The sequence below is a fragment of the Falco peregrinus genome, chromosome 7 (assembly GCF_023634155.1).
Source record: "Falco peregrinus isolate bFalPer1 chromosome 7, bFalPer1.pri, whole genome shotgun sequence".
Taxonomy (NCBI): Eukaryota; Metazoa; Chordata; class Aves; order Falconiformes; family Falconidae; genus Falco; species Falco peregrinus.
In genome coordinates, this window is record NC_073727.1 from 17864871 (window position 1) to 17884882 (window position 20012).

The following is a 20012-nucleotide window of genomic DNA, read 5'->3' on the forward strand; positions in this document are numbered from 1 at the left end:
AGTCTAAAGCGGTATGCAGGTTAGGGTTTTTTTTGTGTGTGTTTTTTTTTTTTTTTTTGAAGGCTTCGTCTCACCTTGGTCTGTATTGTCTTTGAGACTCCCAGCAGTGTAAAAGCCTCTCATAAAGTGAAGATTCTTCACACCTGGATTGTTCTTGAGAAACTGTTCAACAAACTGGATGGAATAGCACAAGGTTAATTTCTAATTGTAATAAAATTGACAGGCATCTCACAATCTAGCTGGTGTTAAGATTGCTAGATTAGCAAAAATGGTTACCAGAGACCTGCCTTGATTTTTGTATATAAGCACACTCCTCAAGGCAGGAAGAGCAGTCATAGGTAAGTGACCTTCAGTGGGCTTCTAATTGCTGTAGTTAGTTTTTGAAATTGCAACTAACACCTGACTGAATGTGTGTGTGTGTTATGATTTAATGTGTGCATTCGAGGGTAGGGTGGTGTTTTGGTTTTTTTTAAGTCAGATTTAGTGATAAGAATTGGTGCCTTTGGTGGCCTCATTGCAAAGTCACCAAGTGGAATGCATACTTAACAGGTTTATCTGCTGCTATGCCTTGATAGTAATAAACTCTCATTTTTATTTTGCAGAAGGTTTAAAAGCTGGCTCTTGCTTCATGTGCTTGCTTTCCTTGCTTAGTATACCTTTTTTGTGCTGCTGTGAGTCATATAATTCATGAAAACACCAGAAAACAACTATCTTCTAGACTGGTTGTAATTTTCAATTAAAGGGGATCTGTTAGAAAGTTTGAATTTCCCATTTTATGCTGCGAGTTATGAGAACTTGCATTTTCTGTGGTCAAACTTACTCTTTTTTTCTGTTGCATTGAAGGAGCCTGCTGCTTTAGCTTAGTTGGATTGTGGGGTTTTTTTCTCTGTCTTTGTGTGCATTTCCAGGATATATCAGGGGACATGTCTTATAGTTATCCAGGTCTTCATTTACCCATTTTAGTGTTAGTATGGCAGTTGCATATGTCCTGTCCTTTTGGGGTCCTTTGACTGACGGCATGTGGAACATTGACATTTTTGAAGACTCCTACATGCCAGTTCTTGAAAGATCACTTGAATACAAACTTAGCAGGTATTTACATCCCTGTGTGCCAGTACATGCTCAGGGCTAACCTCCTGGAAACCAGTTCTGCAGATCAGGATCTTGGGGTCCTGGAGGACAGCAAGCTGACCATGAGCCAGCAACGGACCCTGCTGACAAAGGTGGCCAGCAGCATCTTAGGCTATTTGGGAAGAGCATTGCTGGCAGACTGAGGGACGTGATCCTTCTTTTCAGCACCGGTGATACTATGTCTGGAGTGCTGTGTCTAGATCTGAGCTCCACAGTACAAGAAAGATACAGACCTACTGGAGCAAGTCCTGCACAGGGCCTTGAAGATAGTTAAGGGACTGGAGTGTCTGTCCATGCGAGGGGAGGCAGAAAAAGTTGATACTGTTTGGCCTGGAGAGGAGTAGGTTCGGGGGGGGGGGGGGGATCATTTTAGTATGTATAAATATACATACCTGATGAGAGACAGTGGAGGGAGCCAGTCTCTTCTCTCTAGTGCCCACTGACAGGACAAGAGGCAGTGGGCACAATTTGAAATACCTGAAGTTTCATCTAAAACAAGAATACCCTTTTTTTTTTTTTTTTTTTTTTTTTTTTTACTGAGAGGGTAATCAAACACTGAAACAGGTTGCCCAGAGAGATTCTGGAGTCTTTCTCCCTGGAGATACTCAAAACTGAATTGCACATGGTCCTGGGTGACCTGTTCTAGCTAACCCTGCTTGAGCAGGGGGGTTGACCTGTATTTTCAAGAGGTCCCTTCCAGCCTAGACAATTCTGTGATTTAGGCCTTAAGGCATGTGGGCCAAGTAGTGTGTTCACTCTGGCTTCTGCTTTCATGGGGTGAGCTTTTCGGTTTATTAAGTCTTCCAAGGTCCTTGCACAGCTTCATTTTGGCATGTTGTGAAACAATGGTAATCTGTGATGTGAAGTCTGAAATTTGGGGAAGTTAAACTTGAAATACACAAACTTGTGGACCCCAATTGCATTTTGTTTGAATATGTGTTTATACTGGTTCAATCCAAATTTCTGTTAAGAACTGCTCAAAACATGAAATAATTTTCATAGTCATGTTTGTGGACTATATTTTTCAGTGCACATCTGTCTTCTGGGAGTAAATGACTCCCCCAGAGTAGCTTGCTCCCCAGCATTTCAGTGAATGTCTTTTCTTGTTTTTCTGTTTGAATGTAACTTGCACTGTGATGTGAGGCTACTGCAGTTAGTTAGTGATCTGCTGCTTCAGTTTTGAAAACTGAGGAAGAATGGCAATCCTGCTGCCCCTTCATATTTTTTATGTAAATACTGTATTGCAGTCAGATGATGCAACCCAAGCAGGGGTTTGCCCAGTCCATGGAACCTTCATTCCTCTGGTCTAGAGCTTAGAACTTGGTTTTGTACGCAGATTTCAAATCTCCTACATGCTTTGTTTGGAATGAAGTTGCTTGTATCATGAACTCGTCCAGATAAAATGCTAATAAGCTACTGAGTCCTTGCTTAAGAGTCTGCAGCCAGGATTGACAAGTACTTATCTTACAGGTCCTCTTTGTCTGTTCTTGTGTCTACAGTCTTGCGTTTACTGCTCTGTCTACTCACACTTCCTGCTTCCATGTAGTGGACATGGTCAAACATGTCAGTTTAAAACTGAATGCTTTTTTACTTAAGCATAAAAATATCATCCACCACTTCACAAGAAATGTGATACTGTGTTATCTTCCTTCCATTTATTTCTATGCCCTTGCCACAGAGAAGGCTAATGATATCCTGGGCTGCATTAGGCAAAATATTTCCGTCAGGACTGAGAGAGGGGATCCTTCCCCTCTGCCCAGCCCTGGAGAGGCCACCCCAGGAGCGCTGGCTCAGTGCTGGGCTCCCCAGCCTGAGAGGGGCACGGCCAGGCTGGAGAGGGTCCAGCGAGGGGCCACCAAGATGCTGTGGGACTGGAGCCCCTCTGCTCTGGGGCAAGGCTGCGGGAGCTGGGACTGCTCAGCCTGGCGCAGGGCAGGCTCAGGGGGTTGGATCCGTGTCCATAAACACCTGCGGGAGGGTGCCGAGGGGACGCAGGCAGCTCTGCCAGCGGTGCCCAGTGCCAGGACCGGAGGCGACGGACCCTAAATGGGTGCCAGGAGGGTCTCTCTAAACATCAGGAAATCACACATTTTTGGTGTGAGGGTGACACAGGCCCAGGTTGCCTAGGGAGATGATGGAGCATACATCCTTGGAGCTACTCAGAAGCAGTGTGGAGCAGCCAGCCTTGGATGTCCCTGCTTGAACAGGGGGTTTGGACAGAGTGGCCTCCTGAGGTCCCTTCCAACCTGAGCCACCCTGTGATTTTACGATTCTATATTAATTTCTGTGGAGAAGGATACCTCTCTCAAAGTCCATGAATTTTTTGTATATTGGCTCTCTGTTGCAAGTACCACTGGTTCTGCTTCATCAGTATTTTCTCTGAAGTAAAATCTGGGTAGTGTTTTAAGCCAAGATTAGGTATACTACTCAGAAGTGATGTCAATGGATATGGCAAGAGTGAACATAGATGTAAGCAGCTGGGGGGCTGTTACCTGGCACTGGGAGCTGTATGTAGTGAGCTTGTCATATACTGAACCTCTTTGCCCCTTCATTGCATTAGATATTCAACTGTTAAAAATAATAAAACCCTTTTGCTCCTGGTGACTCAGTGTTGCAAATAACTTTGCAAACACTGTGTACAATCCCTGATACAGATCTGCAGGATGCTTGTATTCTCTGATCAACTTAAACCTGGCACTGCTTTTCCTGATTGACTCTATTTGACGGCTGCATGTTTCTTTTTGTTTCCAGTAACCTCCTAGTTCCTTATTTTCTAGGCTTTGTCCTCCCTCATAAAAATGCATTTACCGTATTTGTGTGCAAAGTGAAATGTCTTGGTTTTGTGTAGTCTTACACTCTTTTAAAACAGTGAAAATGTCTTGAGCATATGAGTGTAAGCAATTAATAATGTGGCCTTATACCTATCCTGGCCCTGTGGCCATCCCTTTATGGTTGCAAACAGATGGTCTTTCATTCCATTGATTATATCTGAGTCCCTGTAGTGCTGGTTCAGTGCAGCATAGGTAAGGTGGTTAATTGTACCCTGTTGCTAGCTTGCGTAGCAAGCCTGGGACTAATCTTAAAGGTTAGCTGCTGATCCTTCCTGTTGTTATCTTGCTTTCTTCTGCTTTTTAAGCCTGCTGAAATCGGGAGTACAGTGTACTTGAACAGTTTACTAGAAGACTGGAGTAATACACTCTTGCTTTGCAGAAAGCTTAGGCACTTGCAAGAGGATGAGTGGCTCAATGGCCACTTCGGGAGGAAAGGAAGGATGTTTGGGCAGAGTGTCCTTCCTACTTGCAAGGAGGAAGTGTTGAATGCAGAACAAAGGTGTGTATGAATCAGACGGAGGATAAGAAGAAACGTCTTCTGCAACATGTAGTGTTTAAAAGGGCAGGTGGCTGTGTGATTGGGCATCTCTGCTAAAACCTGCCAGTGGTGGGAGTTGGGAAGTAATACCATCAAATGTGTTCTTGGCTGACACTCCCACTGACCAATGCATGCTCAGCGTTGTCAGTTTACACTGGCGAGCTCCTGCTCTAGCATGTCCTTGAGGGTTTGAAAAGTTTAGCAAGCTTTGCGTGTTCCTGTAGTAATGCTGATTATTTCTCTTTATGTTTTTATTGTCAGATTGAGTTCGGCTACCAGAATGATCAGTCATGTCGTGCTATGTCTCGTAGTCTGCCCCTTGCTGTTGTCTTCTCTGTGGCTGAGAAAGGCATGTTTGTTGTTAATGTTGGTGATCTGGCTTTCCTTTTTGACCTTCATTGTTTTTGTTGCTTAAGATAACTGTCCTTAGCCTTTATGCATCTGAGCATTCACAGAATTAAGAGCCATCACTAGATGTATGTGTATGGTGGGTAGCAGCTATGTGTGAATCGGTCAGAAGAGCTTGTGTCAGAGGTACCTTAAAGTGTGTGTTCTTATCTTGTGCAGTTAAGAGTTTGCTTTAAAATGTGTGCTCAGGTGAAGCTCCTCTGAAGTTTCTTTCTGTGCTACGTGGCTTGCACACCAAAGTGACAGACCTACAATAGTGATTAGACCAGACCAAACCCGGTTTCTTGTCGCATCTTCTAAAATATTGTCATGAGGTATAGCAGTGGTTTTTGTCTGCCCTGTTTAATGTGCTTACGAGGAGTTTTTCAGTTGCCTTCAGTAGCAGGTTGTTGCTGTCACAGTGATGAATGGAACAGACGTGTGTCTGGTGAGGCTGTCTCTGCTTAGCTCTAAGGCATATAGTGAAGAATCTGGTAGTCTTATGCCATTGCCCTACTGCTGCATTGCTTCAGCTTTGCAGTAACAGAGCAAGGTTATGCATGTGACTTCCAGCCAAGCTGCACATGAGCTGTGATATCAACTGCTAGAACAGGAAAAAGGCTTGTTAAGTGTGGCTAATAAATCCAGCTGCAGAGCCAGCTTCTGCAACAGTGACAGAAAAACATGTTGAGGAATTTCAGTGTGATTCTGCTAGTTTGGAGGCACAAGGACCAGTATATTAGAAAAGCCAGGTTCCTGGATGACCTACAACAGCAAATTCAAAACTGCCTTTGTGTGTGTCTGTGTTGGAAGTTCCCACTGACAGTGCAAGCTCAGCTTTTTCCAGGAATGTGGGTGCCACTGCACAGTGTCCGTAGGACCTGGATGCAGAGAAACATATTGTCAGTGAAGTGCAGACAGCCACTACAGATGGAGACTGGACTAGGATGCCATTGTACTTGCCTTTCTGGTGTGGGAGTGCCTGTGTTATGTCACAGGCTAAGGTTTCTTTGGATAATGCCTTTTTGTGATTGAACACTGCCTCTTCCCTGTTCTTAAACAGGGTCCAGGAGCAAAAGACAGAATGGCTAGATAGTGAATTGGCCCTTGCCATCCAACACGAGGTAGTCACAGTATTTAAAGACACATTGGAAAATTAAGCTAATCAAAACATCATTTGGAAGTTGACTTGGCTGATTCTGCTCCGTATTTGGTGGATTTGTATTGTCCTGGGTAGTACCGTGCCAGAGTTCCTGCCTGAGGACACTGATCCAGCACTTGATGGCATGAGCTGAATTTCTGCAATGCTGTCACTGTTGACACAGTGCCTCTCTCGGGGCAGGCTGTGATGCCTCTGCCCTTCTCCAGGGGTCTGGCCCAGGCCGGACAGCAGTGCTACCCTGGCCGCAGCATCTTGGTGGTGGTTGCCAGACCTCTGAATGTACAGAACTGTGTAGCTGAAGAGGGGTTCCCGTTTACTCTTACCATCTCTTGTACTGATAAGAAAGGCAGAACAAATAGAAGACTTATTTAGTAAGTTTTATTTTACATCCCCAGATTGTCTCACTAGCTCATGGTAGTCAGATTGTCACATATGCAATAGATGTTAGGTTTAGCAAGGTTCACAAAAAAAAATCTGATAGTTCATGTACACTATATGCTGCACAAAGACATTCAGTATTCTATTAAAAAAAATATGAAATTTAGACTTTAGAACAGAAGGGTTTCTGACATCTTAAATACCCTGTTCTGCAAAAACTGGGACAGAGTATTAGTTCATAATAGTTCTTGTAGACAGAAAACAAGCCAGATCCTGTGATTGCGTTACAGCCTAGGCCTCGGGGGAATGCCAAAACCTTAATGGTATGGGACACTGAGGGAAAACTTGTTCTTGATCACAAACTTCACAGTATTCAGGTGGCTGTGCATCTGCAGCAATATTGCATTTCTGGATGTGAACAGTCTCCGGCCCTTCATAGGGCTGTAGCTGTCCTTATCGGGTGGTATATTGTAGGTTTAGGAGGAAGTATTTTTAGGTCCTACAAGTCTCCAGAAGAAGTTCTGAAAGTCATGAATGTGTCTGGGCTTTTTGTTTCTGGGGTTTTTTTTGTTTGTTAAGAAGGCAAACCCTCATTTGACAGTATTGAATTGTTTGTTTTTACAGTGGTGAATTGTTCTTTTGAGTAGAAAAGAATAAATTACTTAAAGTGGGGAGGGGCCAGTACTGTTAAACCTGATCTTGGTTCCTTGGCCAAAACATCTACAGAGAGGAAACAGGAAAGAGCAGTAATGATGAGGAAATCCAGCTGCTGGAGAAGACCTGACACAGACCCTCCTCTCTTAGTAGCCACCTCTAGACCAGACATACACAGTGGGCTGCTGCCCATAGACAAAAGCAAGTTAACAGGATGTCTTCATTGTGGATATTTGGGAACCTCTTCAGAAGGCTCAGTATGAGAACCTGTTTTGCTGGACAAACTTTGTGTGATTTACCCTGTGTGCAGAGTCAGGCACTGGCTGGAGGCATGGGATGGGTAGAAGATCAGAAAGAGCTGCCCCACTGGAGGGGTTTGGAGTCCCTCGGACACTTAACAGCCTCAACATTAATGAGATCATAGAAATATGGGGAATGTGTGAAATTGAGGTAGGTCAGGATATCCTCCAGAAGCACAGGAAGGTGTTAGGGGACTGGACAAATTTCAGTTGTAAGTAACTTAGTAGTGCAAAATACAAAGCTGCACAGGAGTCCAGAGCTCATCATCTGGGAGCTGAGGAGGACCTGGTGTCTGCTAGCTGCTCAAGGGAGGAATTTGATGCACTTGCCTAGTGTGTGATGTTATGATCCATTGGGGCAGGGTCCCTAGCAGAGAGAACTGGTGTGACTGCGTGTAGCCCTGGCCAGAGGTGATCTAAAACTGTTGGTATTACAGGGAAAATGCAGAGCAGGCCTTAAGAGGAAGAAAAGAATTTAGCTTACTTTGCTTTGTGCTGTTTAGCTGAAAGGACCTGGTGGTGTCTGTAAACAGGTAAGCAGTAGGAATGAAGTTATCTTACTGGACTCCAAGGTAAGAGCTAGCAGAGTAACAAAAAGCAGTAAACTACTCATGGATGGTTGGTTGGGAGAGTAGATGCTGGAGCCAGCTGTTTCCAATGCTTGAATATGGTGATATGACTTGGGATGCGCCACACAGTGAGGCTGAGCTGAGTTACCAAGGAAGATCCTTCCTGTCTCACTAGAGCCCAGAGAATGTCTCTTCTCTGAGGCTGAGAACTAGTTCAGTCTCATTCAACTGGGAATCTTCTTTAGTGTGTCCTGCCCTAATCCAGGAATAGCTGGAAAAATACAAGCAGTTTGGCATGTTCCATGTAAGTCCACATTGTAGCAGTACAGGACCAATTGTGGTTGTCCAGGAGGCTGCCAAAGTGGGAGATGGGCCTGAGACTGTGGGAATGGGCATGTTCAAGGGTGGAAGTAGAGCTTCAGGTGGGACGGTGATGCTCTCTCCCTGCCTGCTTCTGTGTTTCTCCCTGGTGGAGCCAGCTGTTCCATTTTGGAGAGTGGCTTGCAGTCTTTTCAGAGGTGGCTGTCCCAAAGGCTCGTCTTTTATGGGACATCCATACTTGTGTTCTGCTTGTTGTTCTTGTGGCTGGGAGTTATTCCCTCCCTGTAGCTCTTGAGTGTGTTGTGGTTGTTGCTATGGAGGTGCTGGCTGCTGGGAGGCCTCTGGGTAGTCTCTCCCCATTCATCAGCTTTGCTTGACCAGTCTTGAGGCAGTTGGACACCAGTGCCTTGCTGGTATGGGGAAGAGTTGCTTTGTAGGTCTATCCCTCTCCTAGAGCCCTGAGGTGGTGACTTAATTGCAGTGGTCTTGGCATCTCTGGCTGTTCCTAGGGCTTCTGTTACAGTTGACTTGCTTTGTGACAAATGCTATGGATCGCATTTAAGTTGGGTGCTTTCAGGACTCTCATTTCAACAGGGAGTCCTTCCCAGCTTGTCTTCCCATTTGACAGAAGTTGTAGTCTCCAGGTTTGCTCTTGGAGAGTAGTGCTAAGCTGCCTTAGTCAATCTGCAGCCAAGGAAACAATGGAGAAATACATCAGGGCAGGTGACCCAAGATGAGGGACTGATGAAGGGCCAACTTCACTCCGCTGTGCTGCCCCTTTGGGTACCACAGGGCCCTGGAGTTGCATGTGTTCCCTGGGATCTGGTTGGGGATGGGCTATGGCTTCCTGTATCCTGAGTATTCATGACTTTCTTCTAGTGGCACCGGACACAATTAACAACCATGTGAAGACCTGTCGGGAGGAGCAGAAGAACCTACACTTCTTTGCCCCGGAATATGGAGGTATGGTGTGGCTACAGCTGCAAGGCTGGTTTTGTTGGCCTTATTAATGCTTACAAGCTGTTCTGCATCTTGTTTTCAGCTATAGACTCATGACAAATGTCACATTAGTGGTTTTGAGTTGCTTGCCTGCTTAAATGCTTCAGCTCCTCTGTCTTTTGATAGTAGAGGCAGGAGAGAAGGCTGCAGGATTATCACAGCCTAATACAGAGGTGGTCCTGCTGGTACTACTAAATGCAGGGATGGACTGATAACAGAGCATTATTTCTGTGTTACAGAAGTTGCCAATGTCACCACTGCTGTGGACATTTACTCCTTTGGGATGTGTGCACTGGAGGTGAGTGTGGAACACTGGCTATGGGACAGAGAGGACAAATTTGAGGGAAGATGCTGTGGTTATGGGTGGGTTAGCTTGGTAACAAGTGCATTTTTTTCTCTGAACCAAATGCACTTTGCCTTGGAGTGATCCCTAGTAAGGTGTTTGGGGAATCCTTGTTAAGAAGTAAATAGCTCAGTAATGTATAGTTCTTTCTGAAATTCCTAATGTGTAATTTATTACTCTGCGGGTCTTGGCCAGTTCTGAAGTCTGACCCACTGGCTGGTGGGAACAGTCACTACTGCAAACTGTACTTAATGTACATAGAGAACAAAACTCCCCTTCTAGGGGGAGTACGTGTTCTTTCTTTGGTATCTGGAGGAGAGGACAGATGTAGTTCATAACTTTCCTGGGTGCTATGGTTTAACCCTAGCCAGCAACTTAAGTACCATGCAGCTGATCACTTGCTCCCCACCCCCACTGGCTTGGGAAAGAGAATCGGAAAAAGGTAAAACCTGTGGGTTGAGATAAGAACAGTTTAAGAGTTGAAATGAAGCAAAAATACTAACAACAAGAATAATTGTGAGAAAAGAAAAGGGAAGAGAGAGGAATAAAATAAAAGCGAAAAACAAACAAAAACCCCAAGAGATGTCCAGTACCATTGCTCATCACCTGCTGACTGATGCCCTGCCAGTCCTCGAGCAGTGACTGGCCCACCCTGGCCAAGTTCCCCCAGTTTATATACTGAGCATGATGCTCTATAGTATGAAATATCCCTTTGGCTAGTTGGGGTCAGCTGTCCTGGCTCTGCTCCCTCCCGGCTTCTTGTGCACCTCCTCACTGGCAGAGCATGGGAAACTGAAAAGTCCTTGATTTAGAGTAAGCACTGCTTAGCCACAACTAAAACATCGGTATGTGATCAGCATTATTCTCATACTAAATCCAAAACACAGCACTGTACCAGCTATTGAGAAGAAAATTAACTCTCTCCCAGCTGAAACCAGGACACTGGGCCAGCCTGTCTCCACCTGATAGAGGGGCTGGTTGCAGTTGGGTGTGAGTCTAACGTACCTGACCTTAGCAGCTTAGTGGTTCCTCTGTCCTTGCAATCACTAAGCCCAAGTCTAGGAAATAGGAGTGGTTGGTAGGAGTATTTTCTGGGAAAAATTGTCAGAAAGAGCCAACACAAGGAATTCTCATCCTATGCTATACATTCTGTAAGTGAAGCCGGAAGAGAGTTGTGGAAATGCAACTTTCGGGAAGCAAAGCTTGAGCTGACTCTTAAGGTGTTCTCGACAATCCTTTACCAGCCTTTCCTAGCTGGGAATTTGTGTATGTGCAGGCTGGAGCCAGTTTTGGATAGCATTGTGTGCTTGCTTTTCTTCCTGTAATACAGAGCTATTCATACAGCCAGGAGGGACACTGTCAGATTCTGGCAGTGGCCCAGTTACTACTTCATTAGAGGATGGGAATTATCAAGCAGTAGTACAGGCCAGTGGACCATGAGATTCAGAATGGAGATACTTACTGTCTGAGGGGATGCTGGCATAGTTTTTGGGTCTTCTGGCAATCTGTTAGGGTGTTAGAAATGAGCTATTACAATGAGGTGGTCATTTTCTCTCTGCCTCCACAAACTGTGACCTTAAGTAGCACTAAACAACTTGGCTGTTGTGATCTCACACTTGGCAGTTGCCTCCTTGAGCTCTGTTCAGTGTAGTCAGTAATTCTCAGCGAAGTCTGATGCGCTGCTTTGTGTTTGTAGATGGCAGTGCTGGAAATACAGGGTAATGGAGAGTCGTCTTACGTGCCCCAGGAGGCCATTAACAGTGCCATCCAGCTGCTGGAGGACCCCTTGCAGAGGGTGAGTGAGGAGGGATCAGCACTCCAGCAGGCGATTGGCCTTGCACATGGTCTCATGCGATTTTTGTCTTTCAGGAGTTCATTCAAAAGTGTTTAGAACAGGACCCTGGCAAGCGTCCTACTGCCCGGGAGCTCCTTTTTCATCAGGCATTGTTTGAGGTGCCGTCACTAAAGCTGCTGGCTGCTCACTGTATCGTTGGACATCAGCGTGAGTATGGAGTCAGTGCGCCACACCTCGCATTCTGCAAAGCTTCGCTAAGTTGTCAGTACAGCTGGCATCCTGGAAACCAAGACCTTCATGCCGCTCTTAACAGGCAGGGACCAGGGCCTTGTGAAACAGAGCTGCGGTTGCTGTAGAGCCTGGAGGACTGTGGTGCCCTGCATGCTCTGAGTGGCATGGGAGTTTAACAGCCTGAAGCCTCTGGGGTTTTATTGCTTTTCTTAGGTTGGAAAGGAATTGCAGTTGTTCTAACTTTTTTTTTTTTTAATAGATATGATTCCTGAAAATGCTTTAGAAGAAATGACCAAAAACCTTGACATGAGTGCAGTGTTGGCAGAGATTAATCATGTGGACAGGGAAGGAGTCAAGATGATGTGAGTATCCTGTGGGATACTTGGAGGGGGGTGCTCAGGTGCATGTGGAACAGATGCCAGGGCACTGGGGCAAGCACTGACAGATCTGCTTGGGACACTTCTCTACAAGTTAGTGTTGGTATTTTGCCACTAACTGGGAAACAAAACGGAGCTGATGGCACTATCAGTGAAGAAGCAGTCACTCTCTGGGCACAGAAAATTCTGTGGAGGGTAACTCCTGGGTGGAAGAAGGCCTTGCACCCGTGTTCTGTGAATGGATTCCATGCAGCTGAGATGTAAATTGTTCCCCACATGGAGGGGTGGGAAGTTAACACACTGTAGTTGGAACAGCCCTTAGCAAAACCTGGCTGAACAGTTTGGGGAAGTGACTCGGACCAATCACAGGCTTGTCAAACGGAGTCTGACATGTTGGAGAAATGGTTCCTCAGCGTTTTCTTAGCAGAGCAGCTTGTTCTGCAATATGCAAAGGGAAAGGCTGTTTAGGGCAGCTATCAGTAACACACAGCAGCCACTTAAACTGTAGAGCTGGCTTCCTCTAAGTAAGTGACAGTAATCTGTATGGAGCAAGTAGAGTGCCAAAAAGTGATGTGAAATTTTGGGTAATGAAACCTCAGCTAGTTGAGGGATTAGCTGAAAAGTCTTAAGATGTGGATACTGTGTTTCCAGAGAAGACCAGGGTGCTTTCAGGGTAGCTCAGCATTCTGGGATGCTCAGGCTACTGAACAAAAGTAATCAAGATGACAAGGAAAAAAAAAAAGCACTGTTCATTTGAGAAGCTCTTTGAGCCTTCCAGTACCTAAAGAGGTCAACAAGAAAGCTGGAGAGGGACTTTGTACAAGGGCCTGTAGTGACAGGGCATAGGGAAATGGCTTTACATGAGAGAGGGGAGATGGAGATGAGAGATGAGGAAGAAATTCTTCCCTGTGAGGGCGGCGAGGCGCTGGCCCAGGCTGCCCAGAGCAGCTGTGGGTGCCCCATCCCTGGCAGGGCTCAAGGCCAGGCTGGACGGGGCTGGGGGCAGCCTGCGCTGGGGGGAGGGGGCCCTGCCCGTGGCGGGGGGGTGGGAACTGGATGGTCTTTAAGGTCCCTTCCCACCCAAACCATTCTGTGGTTCTATGATACAGACCTTTCTAAAACCTGACAATCTGATCTTCCTAGCACTAGTAAATAATAGTATTGAATTCTGTTTGGAATGGGGTTTTTTTTGTTAATTAAAGGTTCAAAATGGAGGAAAAAGAGTGAAGAGCCAAAGCTGTGAGAGAAGTTCTTTACATATATTGGACTTAGCCAATCCCCAGCAGTCTAAATATCTGGCGTATGCCAGCCTAGGACTTGCTTTTTGATAGTGCAGTATCTCAGGGGTGCTGGAAAAGGAAAAAGAAAGCATAGTCATGACTTGAAATGTCAGAGAGCATAATTTCTAGATGATTTATCAGAGTGCCATGCAAACTGAGCTGCTAGAGAAAATCATAAATTTTTGCTGAAAACTGCTGCTGCACCTGGAGGATGGAAAAGTAGCAGATATGTTGTGTGTTGGAAAGAGCTGGAGAGTGGTTCTGGGGAACTGAGGTGGGTGTGCATCCTACACTAGATCTGATGGAACAGCAAAGCAGTGGGAATCATGGCAGGATTCAAGCAGCTTGCAGCCTCTGGCTAATCTCTGAAATTCTTCAAAGCAGTCTTAAGACAGTGAAAGGGGCAAGACTGGCTGTTCAAAGTTTTTGTTGAAACCAGTTGAAGGGAAGATGTGCTCAAGTGGAGGCTAAACAGCTGAATTGACTAAAGTGATGAGGAAAGTGTTTTTCTGGGGAATTGGTAAAGCAGGAGAACCTGCATTGTCTTGTTAGCCAAAACCAGAAAGAAATGAGGTACTTGCTGTGGACTATTCTGGTGCTGGTAACTCTGTGCCATGCAAAAGACAGTAATAGCTTGCTTTAGAGAAAAAAGAACTGCTGCTCTGTCTGAGAAGGCTGTGAAGTAACACCACAGGAAAAGACCTTTTCCAGTTTCTTGATAATGCACTGCTGTGCAGCTGTAGGCGAGAGCTAACATGGTATCAGGGTGCCACATAGCGGGGGGAAGGTTACGGTGGTTGGGTGAAACGTCTAAAGATGTTACCTGTGCAGTGTATGCATACGAAGTGGCAACCTTTGTGAACAGTCCTGGGGCAGGTCAGAGCTGACTTCACCAAGGGGCTGGAAATCATTGTCACCGCACAGAGGAACTGTATGTTCTTGAGGGTGAGAAAGAGGAAGAACAGTGGAGATACAGCAAGTTATGGCGGGGGTGGGGGTGGGTGGGTTGACAGTGCTTACTGTCCTCCATCAGCCACCAGCAAGGAAGATGTTGATGTTCAATGGAATTAGAAGATGGAGAATCAAAAATGAATTGGTAGGAGAACTTCCTCTGGGACACTACATTTAAGAAGCCACCTAAATGAGCAATCTGGGAAAGAAATTACAGAGAGAATGAAAGTATCCCAAGCTCCAGTAAGAAATATTTGGGTGGGGCATTAAATCCTGAGGTGTAGTTTCAAGCTTCTGGTTTGGAGTGATGTAGCTGGTCATACTGTGCCATCAGCTGCTGCAGAGATTCTTGTCTTTGCAGTGCTGAGTGCCCTTGCTCTTCTGGAGATGGGACACAGGTTCATGGGTCTGGTATAACAGATCTCTTTGTAAAGCCTTGCTAGGAACATGGTGTTATTGGGCTGGCGTCCAAATAATCGCTTGCATTGGACAACCCTCTACAGGGAGGTGATACCTGTTCTGCCACAATTAAAACGTTGCCTCATCATTAGCTTCTATGAATAGTTGCTTCCAGTACAGGAAGGTTGGAGTCTCTTTTGCCTTTCGCTGGCTGCCTCTGTCTGTACTTATCTGGCCCACTGGCACAGCCATAGTCTAGGACATAAGGATTTGAAATTGCATCCAAAGAGACTTGAGTGGATGGTTCTGTTAGATGACTTCTCACCATGGTAATTTTTTTCCTTCTTTTATTTTCCAGCTTCTCACAGTCTCCCGCATTGGAGCTGGACAAGTTCCTGGAGGATGTAAGGTAAAAGATTCTTTTTTTTTTTTTTTAAAGGGCAACTTTAACTGTGTGTGAGACTGAAAAAATTTTGGAGAGACATAACCTCAGACTCTGCTCTTCTCTTGTAGGAATGGTATCTACCCACTCACAGCTTTTGGGATGCCGCGACCCCAGCAGCCGCAGCAGGTAGTGGTGAAATCTCCTATTGCTCCACCATCAGTGAAAACCCCAACTCCAGAGCCTGCTGAGGTGGAGACCCGCAAGGTGAGAGATGGGAGCTCCATTCCTCCCCTCCCCAGGCAGCTGTGCTGTGGAGCAGCAGTAAGTCAGGGGGTGTCTCTGCTTTTCTTTCAGGTGGTACTGATGCAGTGCAACATTGAGTCGGTAGAGGAGGGAGTGAAGCACCATGTATGTTCCCATCGGGCGGCTAAGCATGCTTTATGGGGGTGTGCCAGGGCAGCTGTGCAGAGCTCACGGCTCCAGCATGCTGATGTGCTGCTGGTGTGACCCTCTTCTGTCACAGCTGCCCTCTTCAGGGCCCGAAGCCAGGTCAAGGCCTGTGCCCTGTGGCTGACTTTGGCACGTAGCAAATATTTTCAGCCCACCCCCAGGTTCAGGCTTCCTCTGTACAATGGTGCTGCTGGCTGTGGTTTGGAATGGAACTGGATGCGGTTGTCCAGAGCCCCACAGGAGTCTAGCAAGGAGGGGGGTGGTTCCTATCCTGAGGGGGATTTCTGGGGATATTTCTGGTGGGCTGTGGTGGCCACAGCCTGTGGCAGCTTGCAAGATTGCAGTCCCTCATGAGAACTTCTTTACCCTGCAGTTAACACTGCTGCTGAAACTGGAAGACAAGTTGAATCGACACTTGAGCTGTGACCTGCAGCCTAGTAAGTACCTTTCTTCCCTTGCACTGAGGCCAGCAGTGCACTCAGACCTGGGGTTTACACCCTTCCCTGTGTTGCAGATGACAACATCCAGGAGCTGGCAGCTGAACTAGTCCAGCTTGGATTCATCAGTGAGGTAAGCAGGCCTGGGGCTCAGGTAGGGATATAGGTCTGCATTCCTTTCTCAGACTTAACTGGTTTATGCCAGATTGGTCCTTCTCTAGCTGGGGAGGTAGGAGAAATACGATGTGTCCCTGCCCATGTGCCCTGGCAGGCTTCAGCCAAGCTCTGAGTTTTGGGTGGACTGGACTTACCCCTCCCTGTTGCTTTTTCTTCCCAGGCTGACCAGAGCAGACTTACCTGTTTACTTGAAGAGGCATTCAGCAAGTTCTACTACACCCGGAACGGAACCCTTACGGCAGTGACTGTGTCATCTTAGCAGCCCTCGGCTCCAGGCGGCCAGTGCAGCTTTGTTGCCTGTGACTCCTGTGTCAGTCCATCACTGTAGGGCATCAGCAAGACCCCAGCTGCAGTGCTTGGGAAGCTCATCCAGCATGTGCTGTGGCTGGGCTCAGCAACAGTCCTCCCTGGCCGCCTATTAAAGGGGACTTTGTGCATCAGTATTATTTCCAGCCCTGGTTTTGTTGGGATTTTGCCAGGTGGTGCCGTGGAGCTGAGTCCTGGCTTTCGGGGTGTTCTGTAGCCCCATTCATGTGCATGGAGTTTGTTCTGTTTGAATTGTACAAAGTGTCTTTTGCACAGCACAGAAATGGTTGGGATTTTTTTGTTTGTTTGGGTTTTTTTTTTTCGTTTGTTTTTTTTTTTTTTAATTTAAAGGTAAGTCCTGCACCCCACTCTGCACCTGCCTCCGGTGACAGTCACTACCCTCCTTCCCGCGCAGAGGGAGCCGGGGGGGGGGGGGGGGGGGGGGGGGCCGGGCCCCTGCAGCACCTGCCTGCTGCCTTGCCTGCCTCTTTCCCTCCCTCTTCGGCCGCACTTTGTTTACTGGTTTTGCGCAGCCCTGCGCTCCGCCCTGCGCCGCCGGTGCGGGCTGCGCCCCGTGCTCAGCGCGGTCCTGGCCCCCCGTCCCCCGCCGCTGCCAGCGCCCCGGGGGCTGGCGGGGGCGGCCCGGACCCCCTTTTCCCTGCCGGGAAGCTTTGCGGGGCCGAGCCCGCGGTTGTGCGCGCTGCCGGGCCTGGCACCGCTCCTGCATCTCATTTCTATCATTTCCTATTTTTAATAAAGCTGTTTTGTAAATTCGCGAGTGCTGGCTCTTTCCGGGGGGGCGGGGCGGGCGGCCGTGCCCCGGGGCGGTGCCGGACGGCGGGCGGGGCGGCGGCGGCCATGGCGGGCGGGCGGCGGGCGCTGGCGGAGCCGGGGCGGCTGATGGGCGCGGGGCTGGCGCTCATCGTGCTGGGCCACGGCAGCCTGGTGCTGGGCGCCATCGTGCACGGCTCGGTCCTGCGGCACGTCGCCGGCGCCCGCCTCGCCGTCACCCCCGAGTACGCGGTGGCCAACGTGGTGTCCGTGGGCTCCGGGCTGCTGGTGAGAGCGGGCGGGAGCGTGGCGGGGGGTGGGGGGCAGCCGGCGCGGGCGTTGAGCGCGGATCTCTCCCCGCAGAGCATCGCCGTGGGTATCGTCGCCATCCTGGTGTCGCACAACCTGTCCCAGGCGGCCCTGGTGAGTGCGGGGTCGGGGCCCAGCCCCCGCCGGCAGCCGCTCCCCTGGACCTTGTCCCCGGTGCCTCCTTCCGCCTCGGCGGCTCGCCAGGCTGTGGGTGCCGCCGGCAGCGGCGTGGGCAGCGCAGCCGGGGTTAGGCGTCCCTCCCTCCGTGGGCTCAGGCGTCCCGTCCCTCCCTCCGTGGGCTCAGGCATCTCTCCCTCCGTGGAGTCAGGCGTCCATCCCTCCGTTGGCACAGGCAGGGTGGACAAAGGCTGCTGCTGGTGGGGGCTTAACCTGGCAGCGGAGCTGGGCTCTCTGGGCGCAGGAGCCTGTGGAAGGGGCCGGCTGGTAGCCCTGGGCTCACGGGAGGGGGCAAAAGGTGCAAAAACCTCATCTGAGCGTGGGACTGAGCCATGTCAGAAGGGGCAGGAGGTTGCACGTGGTTGCTTGGCATGAAGGTCCGTGGGGTTCCCAGCACCCCCGTTACCCTGCAGAGTGGCTGTGCCCCATACAGTGGCAGTGCCCAGCCCCGGCATTGCCCCAGCTTTGGCCAGCCCCGCTCTCATGTATTCTCTTTGCTGCCTGCAGCATTGGACCCTGCTGAGCATGTCCCTGTTGAACTGCCTCCTGTCCACAGTGTGCAGCGCAGGCCTGGTGCTGGCCATTGCCCTCACCATTCACAGCCGGGGCATGCACCTCATCAGGGGCTGCAACAGCTCTGCGCTGCCTGCTGATGCGCGTGCAGCCATAGTGACCAACGACTGTCCTTTCAACACCACGCGCATCTATGTGAGTGCGTAGGTCTGCCATACGCCACCTCCCACTCTCTGTCTCTTGCTTCCTCTCATCTTTTTCTTTCTCCCTCTCTTGCCCATCCTCTCTCTGCCTGTCTTCCTCTTGCGCCCTTCTCTCCCCCACTTGCCTGCACAGCCTCCGCTCAGCTGCGTGCAGGTCGGCTGGGCGCAGTGGACCTTGCTCCTTGAGGAACCTGCAACCCTCTGCTCTGCAGGACACGGCCCTGGCGCTCTGGTTCCCCTCCATGGTGCTGGCGGCCACAGAAGCTGTGCTGTCCGGCAGGTGCGGTTTGGTGGCCCTGATCTTGCGGGGCATTGGGCCCTGTGCACGCAGCTACGCCAAAGAGCAGGTATGGCCAATCAAGCTGGACAGGTCTCCCTGTCCCACTGTTGCTGCCTTTTTGAAGGTGCTGAGACCTCCTGGGCCCTTGTTCCCATACAAGCAGGCTGTGCAGCAGTGGGAGGCAGGGCATGTCAGGTCTGAACCTCTTCTATCCAGCCTTGGTGACAGACTGGAAGACCTTCATCTTGGGTAGTTGCAGAGGGACCCACCTCTTCATACCTCTGATAGGCCAGTTTGTCCTGGCTGTCCCGAGTGAATGTGGACCCCCGCGCCCCTCCCCCCCCCCCCCAACCTGGTCCAGCCCTTCACACATCCCTGCGACCCTCCACTTTGCTTTTTCTTTTTCCTTTTTAGCTGGCCCAGCCAAGTACAGTGAAGGAGGGGCCACCACATGAGATGCAGCAGCAACTGCTGGCCAGGCTGGCTGACTCCTGTGCCTAGCTGGAGAGGTGTGTGCAGCGCGTGGGCTATGCCTGGGAGATGGGAGGGGGCAGGCTCCACTGTCAAGAGGGCCCCTGCCCACACCAGTCGCCTGAAAACCTCTTTTTCCAAGCACATGCTACAAACTACTGGCCAGCGGCATCAGCATGCCGCCTGGCCCTACAGCACCGCCCTGCACTCATGCGTGCTTTTCTCTTCCAGGTGGTGCTGCAATCCAACAAGGTGAAGTGGCACCTGCTCCATGCTCCTGCCCGAGGTTTAGGTGTGGGTAGGGTGGGATGCAGGGGGTAGGGGTGCACCCCCCGCAGCCCCCCACCCTGCAACAACCCTGCAGGTTCCAGGCACAAGTTACCCAGGGTCACCAGGCAAGTGCCATAAGCCCCTGACACTCTCCTGGGGCTGGGGAGGCACACAAGCCCTTCCCAGCACACTAAAGGCTCCACTGGGTGTTCCACATGCGGTGCTGGGGGGGGGAGGGCAGAGGTGCTGGGGCCTGGCAACAGGCAGGGCTGGCCTGGGGGCTGGCTGGTGGCCCTGCAGCAGAGCAGGCAGGTTCAGTTTGCTGTGCCTGTGCTCAGGCAGGGCAAGGAATGAAAGGTGAAGAATCCTTTTGTCATGAGCCTCTGTTGTTTCTGAGTAAATAAACTTTTCCTTTTCACACTGGCTCCCCAGTGTGGGTATCTGGGAACTGGGCCCACTGGTGGAAGGGCAGTGCAGCTGGTGTGTAAGCCCATCTCTGTGCTCGCCCCCTACCAGGCACAGGGATGTAGACAGATACATGGTCCCAGTGTGACAGTCACCCCTCAGGGTGCAGGGCGCATGTTCAGCACAGCGAGGCTGAGGCTGACACGCATGTGT

The 20012-nt window shown here is 49.4% G+C and overlaps 2 protein-coding genes across 4 annotated transcripts in view; both read left to right on the forward strand.

Annotated features, from left to right (window-relative positions):
* The window catches only part of NRBP1 (nuclear receptor binding protein 1), a 43853-nt gene extending 26682 nt beyond the window's left edge, over positions 1-17171 (forward strand). For both annotated transcript variants that reach the window (XM_055810013.1, XM_055810014.1), the window contains 11 exons: positions 9150-9233; positions 9509-9567; positions 11309-11407; positions 11482-11614; positions 11898-12000; positions 15004-15054; positions 15159-15294; positions 15385-15438; positions 15854-15917; positions 15995-16050; positions 16255-17171. In XM_055810013.1, the coding sequence (XP_055665988.1) occupies positions 9150-9233; positions 9509-9567; positions 11309-11407; positions 11482-11614; positions 11898-12000; positions 15004-15054; positions 15159-15294; positions 15385-15438; positions 15854-15917; positions 15995-16050; positions 16255-16353 (938 nt within the window). In that variant the 3' untranslated portion in view covers positions 16354-17171. The remainder of the gene's footprint in view (positions 1-9149; positions 9234-9508; positions 9568-11308; positions 11408-11481; positions 11615-11897; positions 12001-15003; positions 15055-15158; positions 15295-15384; positions 15439-15853; positions 15918-15994; positions 16051-16254) is intronic.
* A 75-nt stretch (positions 17172-17246) lies between these two features.
* On the forward strand, positions 17247-19812 carry KRTCAP3 (keratinocyte associated protein 3). Of its 2 annotated transcripts, none has more exons than XR_008748125.1 (6): positions 17247-17459; positions 17535-17594; positions 18165-18365; positions 18586-18902; positions 19068-19162; positions 19356-19812. XR_008748125.1 is itself a non-coding variant. In XM_055810725.1 (6 exons), exons 1-5 carry the CDS (start codon positions 17259-17261, stop codon positions 19152-19154), a joined length of 684 nt encoding a protein of 227 aa, XP_055666700.1. In that variant the 5' UTR covers positions 17247-17258; the 3' UTR covers positions 19155-19162; positions 19356-19812. The 2 variants fall into 2 exon arrangements, 1 of the variants encoding a protein (XP_055666700.1); XM_055810725.1 differs by having other exon boundaries at positions 18586-18720.
* Positions 19813-20012: the final 200 nt, after the last annotated feature.

Bases quoted from the DNA above. Each gene is read 5' to 3' on its own strand.
- KRTCAP3 (XM_055810725.1), top strand. From the start codon at position 17,259: ATGGCGGGCGGGCGGCGGGCGCTGGCGGAGCCGGGGCGGCTGATGGGC. The intron at 17,595-18,164 runs GTGAGTGCGGGG...TGCTGCCTGCAG, and splicing joins ACCTGTCCCAGGCGGCCCTG to CATTGGACCCTGCTGAGCAT. The intron at 18,721-19,067 runs GTATGGCCAATC...TTTCCTTTTTAG, and splicing joins GCAGCTACGCCAAAGAGCAG to CTGGCCCAGCCAAGTACAGT.